The 12,285-nt window shown below is 39.7% G+C and overlaps 3 protein-coding genes across 3 annotated transcripts in view; all 3 read right to left on the reverse strand.

Moving 5' to 3' along the window:
• PCYB_127630 (hypothetical protein) overlaps positions 1 to 2,380 on the reverse strand; it is a gene marked incomplete at both ends in the record, with an annotated part of 5,442 nt that extends 3,062 nt beyond the window's left edge. Inside the window, 2 exons of the mRNA XM_004224097.1 lie at positions 709 to 1,299; positions 2,062 to 2,380. Of these exons, the coding sequence (XP_004224145.1) occupies positions 709 to 1,299; positions 2,062 to 2,380 (910 nt within the window). The remainder of the gene's footprint in view (positions 1 to 708; positions 1,300 to 2,061) is intronic.
• Positions 2,381 to 4,952: 2,572 nt separating this feature from the next.
• Positions 4,953 to 8,157, reverse strand: PCYB_127640 (DNA primase small subunit; the record flags this gene model as incomplete). The annotated part of the gene is made up of 12 exons (XM_004224098.1): positions 4,953 to 5,104; positions 5,227 to 5,268; positions 5,591 to 5,643; positions 5,782 to 5,918; positions 6,110 to 6,210; positions 6,384 to 6,493; positions 6,684 to 6,745; positions 6,877 to 6,951; positions 7,177 to 7,281; positions 7,440 to 7,505; positions 7,631 to 7,768; positions 8,032 to 8,157. The coding sequence occupies 12 exons, from the start codon at positions 8,155 to 8,157 to the stop codon at positions 4,953 to 4,955; spliced, it is 1,167 nt and encodes a 388-aa protein (XP_004224146.1).
• Positions 8,158 to 10,318: 2,161 nt separating this feature from the next.
• Positions 10,319 to 11,152, reverse strand: PCYB_127650 (hypothetical protein; the record flags this gene model as incomplete). Its single annotated transcript, XM_004224099.1, has 1 exon — positions 10,319 to 11,152. One exon carries the CDS (start codon positions 11,150 to 11,152, stop codon positions 10,319 to 10,321), a length of 834 nt encoding a protein of 277 aa, XP_004224147.1.
• Between the last annotated feature and the right edge of the window lie 1,133 nt (positions 11,153 to 12,285).

Raw genomic sequence — 12,285 nt, forward strand, 5'->3', positions numbered from 1 at the left:
TCAATGTTTACGGACAGACGAGTAAACACATGCGTACTACGAAGCATGCAGATAAAAACAGGCACGCAGAATCATGTACGAAGCAGTGGCACGAAGAAATATGCACACAGTAACGTGCAGCGAGCCCCATAGAACCCGAGAAGGCACTAATCAGCTCGTGAAGGCGTCCTTGTTTCGTTACGCACATTATGTCGTGCAGGCATGTGCTTAGTTTAGATGTGCACGTCGGTTCATTAGCTAGAACTTCACACAAGAAGCAAAAGAAAACAAACAAACAAACGAACAAACAAACAAATAAACGAACAAACAAACAAATAAACAAACAAACAAATAAACAAACGAACTAAAGTTATTTCCACGTTGTAGTGATGTGCAATAAAGCAGCAGTTCTACAGAATTTAAGCGGGCATGTGGACCCAACAATGAAAAATATGCACATATAAATGTAGATATATTATGCACTGAAATAAAAATGGCTCAAGGGAAGGAAATGTAAATGTAAGTAAGGACACAGCAATACATGTGCTTGGGAATTTTCTCTAAGCGGATTCGAGAGGATGGATTCCAAGTTAAAACGCACAAAAATGAAAACGGCATATTATGTCACTACGGATTTAACTGTAGCCTGTCCTAACTCCGAGTTGCACATATAACAAAATCAATCACAAAGAAGAAAAATGAAAATACAGCTTTTTTTCTTGCACTTACTGGACTGTAACCTAAACCTGTCAATAATATGAATGAACAGGAGAGGGATGTACTGCAAAACGCTTTCAGTATCGTCATTAGGATTTATAAAGAAATCTTTGGATATATCTCTGAGGTATATACAGATATTTTCGTTATTAAATGTCTTCCTAAAATATGTTTTTTCTCTTTTTTCTTCTTCTTCCTCTTCTTCTACCTCTTCTTCATTTTCTTCTTCATGTGAATTTATCCTGCATATTAAAAATCTCTGACTGATATCCTCCCTACATATGTTTACGAAATTTGTGTTGAGGATCCCACAGTCTGGGAAGTACTTACTTATCTTCCTTTTTACTTCATTTGCTTCCGGGAGAATTCTTTCATAGTATAGATATTTTATAATTAAATAAATAAAATCGCTGTGTATTTGCTTTATATCGGTGCACTCATTTTCCTTTTTGTTTGTGCTCATCATATTCTTATGCAGAACTGCACAATTGCATGAGGCATACTTATTTGCGCTTTTAAAAGGAGGAACATCTGCTGTGTTTGATGTGTACTCATTTTTTGCTTTATGATATTTTTCATTTATTGCGCAGTTTTTCTTTACTCCTTTTTTTATTTGATTATTGTACTTCAAGAGTTCGTATTTTTTGTTGGGACGAAAAAATGTGTACATTCCAGATGGAGGCGTCTTCAGCAATCCCCTTTCGTGAAATGGCAAATTTTTTGCGCTGGGGCTGAAGCTTTGGGAAGGGTTGGGGAGGAAGCGCCTGCCATAGTTCGTGTTGTAGTTTGTGTTATAGTTTGTGTTGTAGTTCGTTCCGTAGTTCGTTCCGTAGTTCGTTCCGTAGTTCGTTCCGTAGTTTGTTCCATAGTTTGTGCTGTAGTTTGTGCTGTAGTTTGTGCCGTAGCTCGTTGCGCAGTTATTTGCATAGTTAGTAGCGTAGTTCGTCCCGCAGCTCGTTCCGTAGTTTGATCCACCGTGCGATCCACAGTTTATGCTGTAATTAGTCCCGTAGCTCGCCCCGTAGTCCGCGCAGTGCTCCGTGTCGAAAGCTCCGATGAGAGGAAAATTGCCGTTTTCCGCGTCCTCCGCGAAGGTCCTGCCGAGTGTTGAGAACCCCCGCGCAGGGTGCGATGCACCGCGTATGTTAGGCGTTTTCCCCGAGCATGCCCGTTTGTGTATTTCAAGGCTTCCCCCCACAGTATCCTCCGCATTAATGTCCGTGTTTGCGTCATCATTTGTGTCATCATTTGTGCCGATATTTGTCTCTTCATTTGTGTCGTCATTTGTATGCATGTAGTTCCCTGCCAGTGCCTCCAGTGTGTCCTCCACATACGTTCCTACAGGAGTGTGCTCATTTTCAGTACTTTCCCCAGACACAGCACCCACTTTCAGCTTAAATGGAGCGTATGCTTTCATTTTTCCGATGATGTCGCTATTTGAGCTAGGGGAGTGGTTGTATTTCACATCATCACAATTCAGGCTGTTTGTGTTTTCGCTAACCCAGGGGGATTTACCATTTTCATCCCCGAGAAGTGCTTTTTTTTTTTCGTGATTTATTTCTACATATTTTTCGCTTTGCTGTTTGTTTTTTTCCCACGCGTTGTCAGCGTCTTCGGTAGTACGAGAAGGAGTGAGGACCAACTCAGAGGGGGTTTCCCCCATTGATAACGGCGAATTACTCATTTTAGAGGCCCTTACTTGTTTGCGTACGTGGAGCCTTGCACAATTGCGTGCCCTCGTGATTACGCAATCGAGGAAAGAAGCAATCGAGGAAAGAAGCAGTCGAGGAAAGAAGCAATCGAGGGAAGAAGTAATCGAGGAAAAAATCAATAGAGGAAAAAATCAATCGAGGAAAAAATCAATAAAGGAAAGAAGCAATCAAGGAATGAAGCAATCAAGGAATGAAGCAATCAAGGAATGAAGCTATCAAGGAATGAAGCAGTAAAAAAATGAAGCAGTCTAAGCACAGGACAAGGTGGGGAATAGATTGAAGAAGTCTGTAGCACGGCTGAAAAAATTAACAACGCATTATCTTCCCCTGAAGGAAAAAAAAAATACTCCTAAGGGTAAACCTAGCAAATGTACTAGCGCGCAGTGGAAAGAATATGCAACTAAGTAAAGAAATGAAGCTTTTGCAGGATGATTTTACAGAGTTTTTTTGAATATGTTCAGCGCTTTCCACGTGAGTACTTAAACGCTGTGTTGATACTGTAGTACGCGTGAATGGATAAGATGAAGTATGTGGAATGTGAAATGTAAAATGCTATTAACGTTAATGAAAAAGAAGCATTTGGATGTCAAAGGGATATAACAACCGGGGATATGAAATTGACTGTAAAGTCAGATGAGACAATGTTCAAAGATATATTATGCTTTTCGAATGATTGAGAAATCACTACATTTTAATAAAACACATAAGTTTTTCTTACATATGATGAATATCACTACCTGAGTTAATAATAATGTACCCTGCGCACCGATGGCATGAGATCTCCGCGCAGCTGGCATGAAGTCTTAGTGCTTTAATACATCACACAGTGAGTATTATGCACAAGTAAGTAGCTTTATGTTTTTATTTTTTTTCGCGGAATGTGTATATTTGATAAAAGGGATGGAAGCAGAAGATGGAAAATGGAAAATGTCCCCAACAGGTTTTGTATATTTTATTTCCCATGAATTGCAGAGCATTATTCCTTCAAAATATGTGTTTGTGCAAATAAATGTTTGAAAAAAAGCGTGGAACTTAGTATTGGCAGTTTTTGTACTGAGCTATAGGGCGTAAATTTACCCCCCGGCATGATAGCAACTGCTTGAAAATTTAGATTGGTTCCCCCAGTTTTTTCATATACTTGATAAAGGCATTGGTTTCTGTGAATCTTGCATAATGATGCATTCTATGGAGTGTGCAAAGGAAGGACGAATTATATCGGGGTGCATCCAAATTCGTTTTCTCCACACACCAGCATCCGTGACCGTGTAACATATCGTTGATTTATCCCTACATTGTTAATGATCGCAGAGATTGGGAAATCTACATGGATAGTTCAGTCTTGTACATATCATGTCTGTACAGATAAATGCTTGTCGTACGAAGTGGTAACGTGTGAGGAACCCACTTTGAAAGATAGACCATTTTGGTTACACACACGAGGAACATAACCCACGCAGGAATTATTTCTGTAATCACAATTTGAAGTGAAAAAACAAACAGATAGCGAAGTGTCAGATACGTAAGATTCTGTCCAAGTCGCTTGCCAAAAGGGAAAGACCTCATAGAAATGTGAAAAGAATGAATTCTGCATATTAACATATCTGTGCACCTGTAAAGTGCCAACACATTCTTTTCGTTGTTTAATTATAAAAGTGTGTAAAGTTATATAGCGAAGTTAATCATATATCGACATTTTTTCGTCGATCTGAGTTGGATTATTCTAGAACAAATCAGGCAAGAGAAAAAAGCAACGCAGGGGTGGAGTAACAACACAAAAAAAAGGATAAAGAGTAAAAAGAGGAAAAAGAAAGAAACATCTCAGTAATTCTTATAGAAAAGGAAGAATAATATTTTCCTTAACAAAGGAGGAAAGGAAAACAGCTAATTTGTGAACAACATTTAAAAATTCTGAAAAAACGCGGCAGTCAAATTTCGCGAAAAAAATTTGCAGATAAATTCTTCAGTAAAATGCCGAAAAAGAAATATGATAAAATCCGTGCAAATAAGTACGTGTGCACAAAATGGTTCGACCAGCTTCTAAATTTCACCTCTTAAAAGAATCCACCATTTGAAGATACAAGCTTGTGCAAAGTTTTTCAGTTAAAATGGAAAGGAATAATATAAATTTTGTGTTTTAAAAAAAAAAAAAAAAACCTGAACACATATATGGGACCATTTTAACTACACAAATATGGTACTCACGAAAATGAGAATAATAAAAAAAAAAAAGCACGTCCATAAAAGCAAGGTCCTTTTTAATGCATGAGGAAAAAAGGAAAAATTGTAAATAGGGGTTCATTAGCACTGAACTCTCAATTGTGTCGGGAAAAGGGCGCCTCTTTGGATTCATCATAGGTTGCTATAGTCAATATATTTGGGGCCTTCACTTATTCCTTTGATAAGAAGAAAAAAAAAAAGAAGAATAACGAAAATGTCACCTTTGGGTATCATTTGATGTGAGAAAAATGGAAAATGATGTTTGCTATGGTGCGTATGTTCAAAGATGGAGATGAACAAAATGTGGCTTAGTGATAGGACACAAAACTACGGTGGGTCACTCGAACAGCCATGCGAAGAATCGCAGGTAACCCTTTTACTTTTCCTTTTGTCCGCGCATGATAACAAGATGTTTTCCAAAAAATTCTGACGAAAGTAATCGACATATAGCTTCAGAGATGTTCTATATTCAGGGTCAACTGAAAAAAAAAAAAAAAAAAAAGGACGAAAATAGCGGTGGTCTTACTTCAGGTCGTTATCATTCCGTTAAGTTTTTCAAACATGTATAGCATTTTGAAATTATCTTCATTAGGTGATTTACCGTGGGCATTTTGTGGGTCGTCAAATTGTTCCCTCAGTAATTCTATCGAGGGGGGTGAGCACAAGAGTGTGTGTATGAGGTTAGGCAGGTGCATATATACCCATCGGCACGCGTACCAGCATAAGCATAAAACACACATATGGCATGTGGCTGGAAGAGGATAATTACTTAGTGTGGGTACCAACTGGGGATTGAAATTGTCTATGTTTTTTATATTCAGTGGAACGCACACTCTTCCTGTGGGAAAGTACAAATGTGTATATTGTGTTTTACTGCATAGGGTGTACGCTCATAAAAAAAGGGGTGAGGAGCGTTTAATTCGTCCACAAAATGGCTTTTTCGAGTGTCCCATTCGCCCGCCTACCTGTGCCGTTGTGAATACAAAAGGGGCTTTTGAGCAGGTGGTTTATTTCTTTGCTGCGGGGGGGAAGGGGCAAAGTGGTGACGCTTCGTCGGTGCGGCAGTGCAGCAGTGCAGCAATGAGACGATTCGTCGGTCCAATTCGTCGGTCCAATTCGTCGGTCCAATTCACCAGTGCGGGTGAACAGTACTAACCTAACGTTAATATCAAGTCGTGGGTACGTGAAATGAAAAACCAGTTCTTTGATGTATGAGGGAATAATTAAATTCGCATTCGAATCTTTCTTCTTAAAGTAATTGCCGGGGGTTAGGAAGCCATAGATTGAGCTCAACTGGAGGGGGGGGAAAAAAAAAATTGCAGCGTCAGAAGGGTGAGCTACGTGAATAAATTCTGCATCTACGGGAATACATATATGTGTGAGGAGTACCGGGGATGGGGACCTAATGCAAAATTGGGAATTCCCAGTTAAGAAACGTTCCAAGTAAATCCCCCATCATTTTCATGTGATTCCGTTTTTCTTACTTTTTCGAAAAGTTCCTTCGAGTTGAAGTTGTTGTTATCGATAAACTCTTTGAATTCGTTAATTTTGGCGCTCTTCACAGGGTCCACATTCTTGGCCGTTGCTGCGGGGAAAGGGACAGATTAATGCGATGCGCACAATAACTGCAACGGAATATTTCTGCACAACTCTTCGCTTAGTAGGCTATTGTCTGAAAGGCCAATTTTTTCTCCTTTCCTTCCTGTCGCAGTTCCCTCTACCCATGAAAAGTAAGGGTCACTACTTTTTAATCCTTACCGTAGGGTAGGTAATCGATTATCTTGTTTACGTGGGGAGACCCCTTCTTGAAGAAGTCCTGTTCTTCCATCAGGATTTCGAAGTACTTGTAGCAGATTTCAAAGGCCCTCCTGGGAAGCACGCCGATTGGGAAAAAAAAAAAAAAAAAAAATAATATATATATATATATACATGAGTGTATATCTACACTTCCGCCGAAAAAGGAAACATTCTGAAGACTTTGGCGACCCCCATCCGCAGCTACCGGCAGTGGGACCGACACGGGGGCGCATTAAATATGTCCCATATTCCCTGCAGTACTCAATCATTGGATATTTTTCCTTGCCCCATATGGAAACCTTCTTCTTCTTTGTATCCGAACCCTAGAAAATGGGAAAAAAAAAATGCACAAAAATTCCTCCCAACATTATGATATTGTGAAAAGTAAATTGCCTTGGGTGTGTAAATAAAAAAAAAGGATTGTGATTTATTTTTGTTTAATCCTTTTACATACCGATAGGATGTTCAAATAGTCTGCGAGGGCAGCTCTGGCATCAGTTGTGTAGTGACGGCAAGATTCGTCACAAACCTGGCGGAGAGGGCGGGAAAAAAAGAGGATCAGTATGAGAAGCACAACGCGTGATTGTGCATATGAATGTGCATGATTAAGAAGGTAATCGAATGGAGGAAGTAGACAAAAAAGTGCGCCTTGGTCAAATGTGAACAGGGTAAAAATAGAAGGTTGCACACATATAGCTAGTCATGATTAGGCCAAAATTGATTTAGACGAGTTGACATGGAAGATGGATCATACCCAGCAATGTATTCCTCTTCTTCCTGAGTAAACCCACAAAATGTTTTGAAGCGCAAAATCTTCGCGCAGTGCCGTGTCGAGAAGTACAATTGCTATTGTTAAGAACTTCCTAAGGGGATAATATTCCAGGGGTAGTAAAAGATATGGGGAAGAAACAAATTAGTAACAAAATATTTCCAAATGATGCACACATGCAATTAGTGAAAAATGGGATGAGGATTTTTTTTTTTTTTTTCTCATTCTTACCAGCATAATTTGCACACCTTCTTGTCGTTACAGCAAGTTCTGATGTCGTCATAGTCGTTCATATCGATATCGAATATAAGTTCCTGCATTGTGTGTGCATATGTTTGGGTAGGGAAATGAGCAAAATGGGTAGAGATTATCTCGAATGGTAAAAAAAAGGGGCGATAGGGGCGAAAAAAAAAAAAGAATCCTCCACACGCGATGTTACCTTTTGAACGGGGTGAAATATGTCCCCTTTTTGATCCTTCTGATAAACTGGGTAGTTGTACACTGCACCGATATCAAATTTGATCGGCACAAAGTTGGATAGCAGTTTGTCCTTGAATTCCTCCGAGTTGTTAAAGGACTGGGTGAAAAGGACAGGTGTGTGGGGGGTGACGTGGCGTGAGATGTGGAATGAGATATGCATGATTCGAGGTGGACAAAAATACAGCTACGATTTCGTTCTGATAGAAAAAATGTTGCACACTCTGTGGGTAATTAGCCAACTGCAAGCACCGTTGGCGTGTGTGTGTGAATTGTGCGGGTTTGTTTGGATAGTTTTTCACATGCATACGCAAATGCGTTCATTCAGGCAATTCTTTTTTATTTTTTTTCGTGACGCCGTACCAGCCACCTCATGTAGATTTCTTCTTTCCCTTGGTCATTCTTCTTACAAGTAAAGGAGAATTCCCTCTTGGCAAAAAAATGGGGGTCGTTCAGCCTGGTGTACTTGCCCTTAATGTCTAATTGCATAGAAAAAAGAAAAAAAATATAAATATAAGAAAAAAAAGGAAAAAAAAGAGAAAAAAATTAGGTACACATGATTAGCGGCATTCATGTGCACCACTCAGCTTGTGCGAGTGGGTGGAAATATTGCCATTCACAATTTTGTTAAATGGTGTTTTTATTTCTCCATGCCGTTTCTCTGTTGATATATTGTCTTTTTTTTTTTTTTTTTTTGCTTTTTCTATCACGCTATTGACATTTCAAGGGCGAATTTAATGGCAATATTTTCCGAAGAGGAAATCGACGCAGGAGAGAATCACTCGGTTGAGAAGCATAAACTGGGGCAGCATTTATTGCAAGTAATTGACACGGTTATGCCTTTCTTTGCGGGGAGGGGCGCGTATGCTTCGTGGGCTCAGTGTGCTTCATGTACCCCGTGTGCTTCATGTGCCCCGTGTTTTTCTTTACTTTTGCAGTACCATTTTTGTAGTTCAGCCAGTTGCATAGGTCGTTGATTGGACAAAGGTTTCCTGTGGAAGGGGGGCGCAGCGCGGGAAAGAAAAAAAAGGACGCACATGCATATATGTGTGTAGGCACGTATGCGTGTATATGTACGCAGATGTACAGATGCGTGTACTCTAGCAGGGTTGCTCTTCCGATTCCTCTTAAAACGTGCCGCGTTAAACGCATTGCTTGTTACACCTCTTGTGGAATGAAGCAATCTGTTCACCCATCCAGCGCTGGATCGATGTTCCTCCCCCATAGGGGGATAGAAGATGCATATGCGTCATTTTAACTAACTGTAGTAAAAAATCAAATCCGTTTCGTTAACGGTGGAGTCCTTAATTTCGTCGACAATTTCCATCTCGAAGTGGGGTTCCGGGAAATATTCAGGGTGTTCTTTTTTCCAGCTTTTTTATTTTTATTGATCTGTGAACGCCCTCCTGTTTTTAGTAGCTATTGAGCAGAGGCGTTACTTCATTGACATGTCGCGTGCGTGAATAAGCTTCCCTTTTTTCCTTCCGCGATGCGTAAGCGAAAAGAGTATTCAAAAACTTGGAATGAAGAATGCGCATTTGTGTGAGAAGCAGGAAAAACGAAGTGCGGATCACACAAAAAAAAAAAAAAAAAAAACTTTTTTAATTTTAATTTTATATTTTAAGTTTACGATATGATGTAAGCCAACACAAATTAGACATTCCCTGAAAAAAAAAATTCCCTTTATGTATTCTTCCCCTTTTTTGTACTCTTCCCCATTTATGTACTCTCCCCCTATTTTGTACTCTCCCCCTATTTTGTACTCTCCCCCTATTTTGTACTCTCCCCCTATTTTGTACTCTCCCCCTATTTTGTACTCTCCCCCTTTTTGGGTATCTTCCCTTCTTTATGATTTTTCCCCATCTCTTAAAAAGAATCAGTGGTAAGATACAATAACGGACGATGTGCTTTATTCCCTTCGGGAAGCCTTTCCAAAATAGGGATTATAACCTCAAAAAAAGAAGAAGAATTTTGCATGCTAAAAAAAATTAAAGCACAAATTGGTGAAACCGTACGAAGTTTATTTTATCCAACGCAGTAGGGGAAAGAAATAATGGAAAAACCATAAGGGGAACATAATTTCCCATGTCACATATATTCCCGGATGGGTTAAATTGGGGTTGTATATATTTCCCCATTTTTGCAAAGATTCTTTTTTTGGTGTGAAAAAGAGGGTATAAAAAAAAAAAAAGTTACAGGAGGCCTTTCCTTTTCATAGCCATTTAATGTCATTCTGGGTGGTCTTACACTTTTACGTGAAGTCCAACACGGGTGTGAGGTGTTACGTTCGCCTCCTTATAACTATACATGCCTACCGCATATACTCCACATGGTATAGTGGCAACCCGCTCTGCGATTTTTTCAAAGCGGATGGGAGTTCCACCCCAGCGGAATGAACAGCTTTGTAAAAGTGAAGGGCAACAAAAAAGAATATACATAACTAGGGAAGTAACACATACGTGCACGGATAGTGATAATACGTACAACTTTCCCATCTGTTCGACGTGGCTAGATTTCCTCACCCCCTGCCGCTTTCTCCCCCCAAAAAGGGCATACCCTCATGAAGGGCTGCAAAATTCACGAATGTGAGTTCCCGTTTGTGTGATCCCGTTTGTGTTATCCCGCTTGTGTGATCCCGCTTGTGTGCAAATCAGCCAAATATATTTTGGAACATACTAAACAGGTCGTGCTTCCTCTTATTAAACACCACATCATCTAGTATGCCGATATATTTTTGAAAATCGGGATCGTAATTTAATATGAGTCGATACTTATACTTGACGTCTTCATATAAAGGCACACTTCTGTATAAGCACGAACAAGTAATTAAATAAGCAATTTGAATAGGAAGGGGGACATCCTTTCGATCTAAATTGGGTTCAAATTTATTTATCAAATCTAATGCTTGTTCAAATTTGTCCAGAACAAGAAGACATAGTGTGGTCCTTAAAATGAAAAAATTGGATTCACTCGGGTAAGCTTCTTTTTGCCAAAGGCAAAATATTTTATATAATATTTCATTATCCTCTAGGTATATAAAATGATTATGAGCTAAGCTATATTTTTTATCCTCAAAATATGCATATGCTATGGCTTTGTGGAAATCTAAGTAGCCAAATATTTCATCATCATTCGTAGACCACATGATGCACTTGTTCATAAATTTATATTTTTCTTCTGTAGAATTTGGGGGGCATAAGTTAAAAATTTCGATTATTTTTTTCGCATACTCTTCGCTAAATTTTATATTATGTTCTGTTAAAATTGTGCAACACTGGTACATTAAATCGCAGAGTAGTACGTACTGTTCTGCTTTGGCCATTTTTTGCGAGAAGTAGAAGATGATACTCATGCAGCTGCTCACTTGGTTTTTTTGCAGCTTCCTGTTTATAAGTGATTTTATCAGTTGGTGCGCTTCGTAGTGCTGGCCTTTTTCTATTTTCTCCTTGGCCAGTTTTTCCTTGCTCATTTTGTCGCTACTCATTTTGGTGTCTTTTCTAAGCGGTGACTGAAGTTATTTCAACCCTGAGGAGTTATTTTCCCTCTATTGCTCAGCAGTGGCTAAAGTTATTTCAACCCTGCGAAGTTATTCTCTCCCTTTTGCTGAACCTCCGCTGGGGTCCCTCTTCTACCTGCGATGCCACACAAATGGAGTTCCACCCCGGTTAAGGCTGGACGGCGCATACGATTCTGTTCAGAAAGACTGAGGGGGGATGCTCCCCAACACGTTTGTATTGCTCTAGTATGTTTCCCCTTTCTCGGTTGCGCATACTACGCAGTGCAGAAGTTATACCTCAAATGTGGAGCTAACTAGGTGTGTCCTTCTACCACTATGCATTTAACTATATATGTATGTGAAAATATCTTGGTGCATGTTGCAGTGCGCGCGGATGAAGGCCTCGTTTCTCCTTAAAGTTCAAACGTGCAGGCGTGGGAATTCCCCCTTCGGCGGGCGTACACATGCGTGGGTAGTCAGTATGTATGATGCGCAGCTGTGCAGGGGATGGGGCTTCCTCTGCGGCGCTTTGCCGGAATTAAAACTGTATCTGCCTCGCGTAAAATTTATCTTTCTGCCTCGCGTAAAATTTATCTTTCTGCCTCGCGTTAGATTTATCTCTCTGCCTCGCGTTGGTTTTATCTTTTCTGTGCGCCTCTTTTCGATCTGCTCTCGCTGGTTTACTTTCCCCCCCTTTTTTTTTGCGCTGTATCATCGCCAACTTCTCTGGGAAAAAAAAAAAAAATAATCAAAGCAGAAGCATAGTATCAAAGGGTGAGAGGGAATGAAGTTCGAGTGAACCTTTTCTAGCAATAATTTTTTGTGTTCTTCTAAAAAACGCCTTACAAGAACGCGAAAATGGGGCATTATACAAACATGCGTGCATATATGTATACACTTATATTTGCGCGACAAAAAAGCGCAATGTCGGGCGATCCGCTTGCCATACATTTGCATTAACATGCAGCAGCAAAATTTTTGTGTCGATTTTTTTCTAGGGACTTTTTTAAAAACGCCAGAGTTGCGAATGCCCTGTATGGAAATGTAGGGAGCTATGTATAATAGCGACTCATTGGGGCAGAAGTTCAAAGTAGGATAAGAAAAATAAACTTTTTTATTAT

Source organism: Plasmodium cynomolgi, chromosome 12, assembly GCF_000321355.1.
Source record: "Plasmodium cynomolgi strain B DNA, chromosome 12, whole genome shotgun sequence".
Classification (NCBI taxonomy): Eukaryota; Apicomplexa; class Aconoidasida; order Haemosporida; family Plasmodiidae; genus Plasmodium; species Plasmodium cynomolgi.